General features: G+C 45.9%; 1 protein-coding gene across 1 annotated transcript; it reads left to right on the top strand.

The window, feature by feature from the left end:
- Positions 1-218: 218 nt before the first annotated feature.
- LOC110538106 (WAS/WASL-interacting protein family member 2) lies at positions 219-8,113 on the top strand. The gene is made up of 8 exons (XM_021624704.3): positions 219-808; positions 1,593-1,712; positions 2,810-2,942; positions 3,194-3,307; positions 3,867-4,544; positions 4,961-5,158; positions 5,430-5,531; positions 5,698-8,113. The coding sequence occupies exons 2-8, from the start codon at positions 1,653-1,655 to the stop codon at positions 5,736-5,738; spliced, it is 1,326 nt and encodes a 441-aa protein (XP_021480379.3). The 5' UTR covers positions 219-808; positions 1,593-1,652; the 3' UTR covers positions 5,739-8,113.
- Positions 8,114-8,481: the final 368 nt, after the last annotated feature.

Below are 8,481 nucleotides of genomic sequence, written 5' to 3'. Positions count from 1 at the left end.
AAGTCATTCTTCTCCAAAACGCCACTGTTATTTTTGACTGTCTTTTTGACTGTTGTTTTTATTTCTTTACTTACCTATTGTGTACATTTTTGCACTGTTGGTTAGAGCCTGTAAGTAAGCATTTCACTGTACCTGTTGTATTCGGCGCACGTGACAAATAAACTTTGATTTGATCGTCTGCATTTGAATATGATGACGACGTATTTTATTGACGCCACGAAGCCATCTGACTGACATCTGATAGACCAAATCAACGCGACTTTGAAAATCCCATCTCGACACTTGATCCCACATACTCGGCTCATTTTCCTCCCATTGGAAACGACAGGATTTGTTTTCGACAGGATGTGGTATATCTTAGTAGAACATCTTTGGTAATATTGCTGTCGCTAATATTGATTATCACAACGGGTGATTGTATTGGGAATTCACTTCCTGGATCCACTCGTTGGTGCCTTATGTCCCCTCCCTGCTCTCCCTGCCCCGCAGATATTTCGCTTCCGCAGGGCGGGGGCAATAGGTAGACCAGAGTGGCTCCGCCCCGAATAAATTAGGGTGTGGGGTGTCTCGCTTTCTTTACCATCTCTGGTACACTGCAGTGTACATTTTCCATCTGCACACTTCCATCTTCATTGCTTCAGAAAATCTGTGCTGCAAGTGAAGGCTGTGAGAGTGAATGCAGGAGTGAAATAGCAATGGCCAGCTTTAAATGTATAATACACTTGAGATGAAGGAACTACCGAGAACGAAGAAACAAATATGAGTTAAAACGTCAAATATCAAACGAATGGGCTGCTAAGAAACTCAAGTAAGTGAAGCAATCTAGCTAGCCTGATTAAGCTAACTTGCAAGGGTTGCCAACTCTGGCAGGTTAACTCAGCTAGCTCGCTACAGATCCTGTCGATCGCTAATATGACAGCCATTAACACATTAGCCGAACATAATAGCCATGATGAACTCGCGCCATGTATGTAACTTATATAGCTGAGATTCATAGCTAACGTTACGTTTAGTTATGATGTATCGTAGCCATGCTTTATTACAAGATGCTAGCTAGTTGAGCTGTTGTGTATGGAGCTAGCTAGTTATCCTTTTGCAGCAGGGCCGCCGCGATGGCTTCAAGTTTGTATGTTAATTGGTTAACTAGCTAACGTTAGTTTGTCAGCTTGCTAACTTACCTAACGTTAGTCAAATAATTGTTATGCTAACTATTGGCTAATCTGACCTAGCTACCGATGACCAGGTTTATTTGGAGATTTCACACTATTGGATTACTTAGCGCTATCTACAGTCGGCTCATTTACATTCCACAGCAGCACTGACCAAACGTTAGATATCTGCGAGCTAGATAGGCCAACTTGCTAATGAAATGAAGACGTCATCAATAACAATGTCACATGAGCCCAGAAGGTTATCTAGTTACGTGGTTTAAAATATATTAATAATAATAAGGGAAGCCGTCATATTAAAGGGGACCACCTCTACTTAGCTAACTGTGCTAGTTGACAAAATCATGCTTGATAACATTATCAATGGATGAGACTGAAATGTCACTGGATGACTCTGAAACATGTTTTAATGCGTTATTGCAGGCGGTGACAGTTTGTATCTGAGAACCCAGGCCATCCACAAGACTTGTTCAGTGGGTCAAGATGCCAATTCCTCCCCCTCCACCCCCTGGAGGCCCCCCTCCACCCCCCACCTTCAGCCAGGTAAGAACTTATTGAAGCATGGAAGGTGTCACCTGGATGCAAAACAATTTCCTGTGCAACTGTGTGGCTCTAAGAGAGAACTGTATCAATCAAACCTATGATAGGGACATATTTAATGGGCTTGAGCCATGATGTAGGCCTAGCTCCAAACCATGATGTAGGCCTAGCTCCAAACCATGATGTAGGCCTAGCTCCAAACCATGATGTAGGCCTAGCTCCAAACCACGATGTAGGCCTAGCTCCAGTGTAGTTCATATGAATTAGTTGTCCAACCAACTTGACAACTCGTAGGTCCCGTTTTCAAAGGGATTTATATTCACTGGTATTGTGAAGCTGAATTTGTTTCACCTTGTGTGGAGAGCACTACTGAAATCTGAAAAAAGCTGTTCTCGTGGCCTGTGGTTCTGCGTGCTATCCTCTCCCTGCCAAGCCCAATCAGAGGATGTGTCACAAATGGCAACCCTATTCCCTTTTTATAGTGCACTGCTTTTGACCAGGGCCCATAGGACTCTGGTCAAAAGTGGTACACTATATAAGAAATAGGGTGCCATTTGGGATGTACGCAGAGCCTTTCTGGTTTAGTCAAGTGATTAGTGCTGCTCGCTCGAGTAATCATCCTCAACATCTAATTCACATAATGAGCAGTGGACCAACCAGGCCTATGCAGACAGGGATGCATAACGCTATGGATTTATGCAATGGACAACTAATTAATGAACTTGATGTGAAGGACTCACGAAATGGTAATCTTATTCAAATGAATTGTGCTGTAGCCCCTGCACCAACTGTGACGTGGCTTTCTGCAAGCTGCTACCTGTCAGACTATGTATAATCTCGGTTAGTTACGGGCAAGTCCCAAATTTGAAAGATGCCTGTGAAATCATGACTTGTCCAAAGCACCCGATCTAATGCGTCTCGTTATCTCACGCATCCCGTTGTATCATAACAGATCTACTGTACCGTTCATGTTGTCTGTCCACGAGAAATGAGGTTAGGTACTCAGTCTGTTCTCCGGTAGCATAAAGTGTGCTGTGGTGAGCTAAGTAGAGGACTCTCTCTCTTCTTTCTCTTTCTTTCCTTCCTTCCTTCCTTCGCAGGGCAACACCACCCCACCCAAGCTCAATCGAGATGAGGCCAAAGGCAGAGGAGCCCTGCTCGGTGACATCCACAAAGGGGCCAAGCTGAAGAAGGTTGGCGTGGTCAATGACAGGAGCGCACCTATCTTAGAAAGTAAGGCCACAGCACCACTAAGGTTCACCCTGGTGTCTCAGATCTACTATTCTGGTAGTGTTTTACTGACTAATCTGATTGGATGGAAGTAAGACGCACAGAACTGATGAGGCTAGGGTAGTGCATGGAGCACACTCACTGGGGGTCAAGGTTTATTTCGCAGGAGTGAAATGGGAGACCATGAGGGTAATTATGCATATAATAGGTTACTGTTGTAATGTATGTAATTTAACCTTGTTTTTCCTGTCCAGAGCCTAAAGGAGGTGGTGGTGGTGGTGGTAGTAGTGGAGGAGGCTCTTCAGGGGCCATTCAGCCAATGGGAGGGCTTTTCCAGGCAGGTGTGCCTAAATTACGACCAGTCGGAGGCAAGTATTTAATATCCTAACTGCTATGATGTCACTTACGAAGATTTCTCCAAAAAATCTAGACCGCTGAAGGAGTTGTCCGTCAAACTTATATTGGGGGGAGGGTTTAGAACAGCAATTTAATTCCCTTCCATTATATTTATTGCTGGCAAGTTTGAGAGCAAGCTAGTTCGTCAAAGCAAGATTGCAATAGGTGAAAAATGAGCACTGGTTTTTGACTATGTAGGTAGAACAGGCCGTCAGGTATCAGTGTTGTCATAGGGCAGGGCTGTAATAGATCTGACACAGGCACTGCTGAAGGAGATTAGCTGATTCACAATAATGAGTTCCCTAACCTGCACGTCTGCATTGGTCTTAGATTTCATCATATGAAGGGCAGTGCCTTACCATCTGTCAGGGAGAAAATATTAGAAAATGGATTATGATGACTAAAATAACCTAATAATACACTACCGTTCTGTTGTAACTCTGCACTGAGACGTGTCCTCATGTTTCTCTGTTCATGTATAAATTCATCTTCATGTAAATTGCTGATGACGTGACATTTTTTATGGTGCAGATGGTTCGGTTGGCAGGTCATCCCTGACGCCTCCTGGCACGCGCCCCGCTGCTCCTCGTCCTCCTGTTCGCCAGGACAGCACAGAATGCTCAGCCCAGCAGGCCTCTCCCCCGGAGCACTCCCGATCCCAGAGGCCCTCCCTCCCCGACCTCTCCCGCCCCCTCAGCGGAGGCAGCCCAAACAGTGGCATGAAGCACAGCTCCTCCGCCCCTCCACCTCCTCCCCCTTTTTCTCGCCGGGGTAATGCACCCCCTGCGCCAACTCAGAAGGCGCCACCACCCGCCCCCTCCTACAACCGGGAGAAGCCCCTCCCTCCCACGCCAGGACAGAGGGGGACTTCCCCGGTGCCGGCCCGCAACAGCGCCCCTCCTCTGCCTCCTTCTCCCAACATCAACCGGCGGCCCCCGACGTCAGGGGGCTCCTCAGCTTCCTCCTCTTCCTCCTCTCTGGGTCCACCTCCTCCCCCGTACCGCCAGCCCATGACCAACGGCCCCTCCAGCCCGGTTAACGAAGCCGCCCCGGAGCTACCTCAGAGACACAACTCCCTCAGCAAGAAGCCGTCGCCCGGACCTGGACTCACTCCAACCCGGGGGCAAGCTCCACCCCCGCCGCCCTCCCCCTCCCCGCCAGGCGGACGCCCCCCCCCTCCAGTCCGTGAGCCCCCCGGCAGAGGGGCAGGTATGTTCCTACCAGTGCTCTCCTTGTTCCTCTACCTGTAATGGAGCTGTGGGTTAGGGCCAGCTTTAATGCGTTCTACTGTTTGTGTTATGCATAGTTCAGTTACATAATTCGGTCACATTCTCACTGTGCTGTGTCGCACTATATTTGTTTTTTAACCTCTATCTCCTCTTGTCAATCACCTATCATAATGTGAGGCAAGCGAGGAGAGGGGATTTGTTTATTAGTGTACAAATGAAATGAGTGTGGAAAAAGCCGTGGCAAGGCGTGGCACTACAGTCAGTATGGTGGCATGTCATGACAGGCCTACAGTGTTTTTCTAGCGTTCCTGTCTTGCTGTTGTATTGTAATGACTGACGGTGAGCCAGTGTGGCTGCTCTGTTATTCCTTAATGACCATATCGTTTGTCTGTACAGCTCCACCCCCGCCTGGGTCGACTCAACGAAACGGTGGTCGGGATGCTCCCCCTCCACCACCCCCCTACAGAGGTAGCCCCTCAGAACCTCATAGCCGTGGCAAGCCCCCCCCTCCTCCCTCCCGTACCCCTGCCGGACCCCCGCCCCCTCCCCCACCTATCCGCAATGGACACACCTCCATTTCCCGCTCCTTCGTAGGTGAGTCGTCTTCCTCATACTGCATCACCTGACCTCAAATTCGGTTTCCCTCTACATTAACAATCACCTCTCGTTTTGTTATATAATATATTTTTTTTATTGGCTCCTTCGGCTGGATGACTTTGATCAGTACTAAAGAGAGGATTGAACTCTCATCACTTCACACTCTTCCCTACTGTTCTTTCCGTCCTCTCCTCCCTCTTGACCTTCAATGGCCTTGACCACCAACCCTGACCTGAACGGTCATCTTCCGAACCTTCTCTCCCTACAGATGACTTTGAGTCCAAGTATTCTTTCCACCCTCTGGATGACTTCCCTGCTCCAGAGGAGTACCGGCACTTCACCAAGATCTACCCCAGCAAAGCCAACAGAGGTGAGGTCTCACTTATCAGTGTGACACAATATGCCAATAAATAATATACACACATGTTCTGGTGCAGAGTACAACACATGTTTACATGAACGGAATAGTAATGTTTTCCCATAGGCCTGTAGTTTATTGTAACAGCTTTTTATTGTTTTGACGGTGTCTTTGGCAGTGATGAGGGGAGCTCCTCCTGCACCGCCTGTGGGAAGGTGAACACTGTGAGACCACTTCTACTGTACAGGAGACAAGGGTTATACACACACACACACACACTACTTTCTCACATAGAACCTACAGCATATAACATATACCGACATGCTTCTCATTTGATAACATTCCATTTCACTTAAGCTCCATAACCATTCACTCACACGCTCGCCCTTGAGAATAGCCCAGGAATTTATGCAATGGCAGTCATGCTCCATTTTGAAGGTGGAGTTGGCAGCTTACTTATGCCATTACCAGCCTGTGTCCGCGCGGGTGAACTTGCCCTGGTTTGTCACAAAGGCATTACTTACCCATTGATGGTGTTTCCAGGCTCGTGTGTGTGTGTGGGTGGGGAACACTTTGACACGGGTATGAAAGACATTCACTCCCATACCACACAGACTGTTGCGATTTGTCAAAATGGAGAAAATAAAATGTTCTCCACGTCATCAGAGTATATGCACTGTGAGAGCCCACATCACCATGAAACGGGAGTGACACCCAGTGACTGTACAGCCTGGCTCTAAGTGTCTGAAGGTGATTGACTTTTTTGGGACCACTGCACCCCTTGCTGATGTAGGGAACTGCTACTGTTTGAAAGTTCTCTCAGGTATACGTTTTGTGGAACAGAGAACTGGAGATGACGAAGATGATATTGGAAAGGCATTATTAGATAAGAGATTCTCCAAAAGTGCCAACTGAGTCGGACCTGAACTGGGAACAGCACATATCCCCCCCCCCCCCGCCCATCCTTTCTCCCTGCTGCAAGGCTGTCGTGGTTTCCCTTATGAATGGTGGAATGGACTGATCAAAGCAATAGTTTCATACGTTCTCTGTGATTGTTGTCAGTAATCAACACCTGTGACCGTGGCGATCGTTGGTTTGTGAAAAAGTCTTCCTGTTTAGAATGATGATGCACATGTATGGGATCTTGCAGCAATCTCTCCCTCCCTTCCTCTACGCAGAAGAGAAGACAAACCAGATAGGTGCATGTTGTCTTTCTTTTCAGTTTGTCTGTCTTGACAAAATGCATGAGGGTGATCTTGTTAGTTGTCCTAAATGCACAGCAGAAAGTTATTATGCCTTCTAACACTAGTCTGGGCCACTGAAACCATTTCACGACAACTAACTCATACGAACACTACAACCCTCTCTAGTTTAATGACCGAGCCTGTCAAATGCATTGCATGCTACAGGATGCTGAACCAGTACATTGACACTAAAATACTCAACCCGAACCCAGGCAATGAGTTGGAAGCAATCCAAGAGTTTATTGTTCAAAATTGATAGAGAGAAATTATGTTGAGGGGAAAGTAAATGTATGCTTGCAAATACAAACCTTTTCTTGGAACTCGGCAGGATAAGGTTTGTTGATACCCACAATAGCCACGTGGTGGCAGTATTTGATGATTTTCCATAGGGAGACATGGGACCTACAGTATATGCTTGTGATGCAGTACCCCTTCAATTTGTCTTTATATTTTTTTTAAAACACAAAGTTGTATTATGGATTTGGCCAATGTTGAGCGTGAGGGCAGTACAGACCTGTATGTATGTATGTCTGTCTGTGTAACAATTTTGAGATCTTCTGCTGAGGGTCGAATGGACAAACCAATGACAAAGGCCATGTTGTTCAACTCAATCATAGTTGTCTACGTTCTGTCTTTGAAAGAACAAATCTAATGTAGTCCTTACATTTCTTTGCTTAATGCACTTGTGACCACAAGCCTGAAACAAATGCACGTTGTTACACAGGGAGGTGAACCTTTAAGGCCTGGTACCTGTAATTTTGTTCCTATTGTTTATGTGTTGTGTGGGGTTAGTCTTGTTCCTTATTTTAAAACGGCCCTGCACCGTGACCGAACCCCCTTAAACTGTCACTCACTATTCACTTTTTATTTCAACCCTTTGCTGGTCTTTTGCCTTATTATTCGCTGTTGGGGTCAATTCAGGATTTGTAAAAAAGAAGAAAAAAAAAGAAAACAAAGCTAATCTAAGTTTATACCTCATATGGGTAATACGGTAGTCATGGCTATTGTTCTACTTTTAATATGTACAAAGCTTGTAATATAGTGAATAAAACGGGGATAGATAACGGCAGGCTTTTGTCAGAATCCAGCGACAAACTGTTAGTCATCTGCCTTCAGTCCCCCTTTTAGATATTCCCTCTCTGTGTCACAGAGGGCCTGTGTGGCCATTCAACAGGAGCAGTATGTACTCACATTGAGAGAACCTCCTTGTTCGTGTCTTCTTCTCATCCCCCATTTCATACTTTCATACTTAGCTTAATCCAGGCCCTGGTTCCTTCTGTACATTTCACCCTTCTGCGTCAGACATGTTGTACCAATTCAATTAAAATGTCAGTGATGGAGAAAAAAAAAGTCTACTTTTCCTGTCTCTGTCCAGTCCATTGTCATCTGTTATTAGTGACGTTATGTAATAATGTGCCACAGGTTTTGGTTAAAGGGATAGTTCATCCACATTACAAAATTACATAGATTTTATTTTAGGGGGTAGATGGCTTGATGGAAGCTACAATGTAATTGTCTGCATCCATTTAAAAATATATATATTTTTCTTAGTTTCCCTAATTGGAGTAAACTAATGGACAACAACACTTACCTTATACACAAGTATGTGGACACCACTTCAAATGAGTGGATTTGGCTATTTCAGCTATACCTGTTGCTGACGGGTGTCCAAAATCGAGCGCACCGCCATGCAATCTCCATAGACAAACATTGACTTT

This window comes from Oncorhynchus mykiss, chromosome 12 (assembly GCF_057628025.1).
Source record: "Oncorhynchus mykiss isolate SJ-2025 chromosome 12, ASM5762802v1, whole genome shotgun sequence".
In the NCBI taxonomy this organism is placed as follows: Eukaryota; Metazoa; Chordata; class Actinopteri; order Salmoniformes; family Salmonidae; genus Oncorhynchus; species Oncorhynchus mykiss.
The sequence above is the reverse complement of the archived record's forward strand: the minus strand, read 5'-3'. Positions and strand labels throughout refer to the sequence as shown.

Bases quoted from the DNA above. Each gene is read 5' to 3' on its own strand.
- LOC110538106 (XM_021624704.3), top strand. From the start codon at position 1,653: ATGCCAATTCCTCCCCCTCCACCCCCTGGAGGCCCCCCTCCACCCCCC. The intron at 1,713-2,809 runs GTAAGAACTTAT...CTTCCTTCGCAG, and splicing joins CACCCCCCACCTTCAGCCAG to GGCAACACCACCCCACCCAA. The intron at 3,308-3,866 runs GCAAGTATTTAA...TTTATGGTGCAG, and splicing joins TAAATTACGACCAGTCGGAG to ATGGTTCGGTTGGCAGGTCA.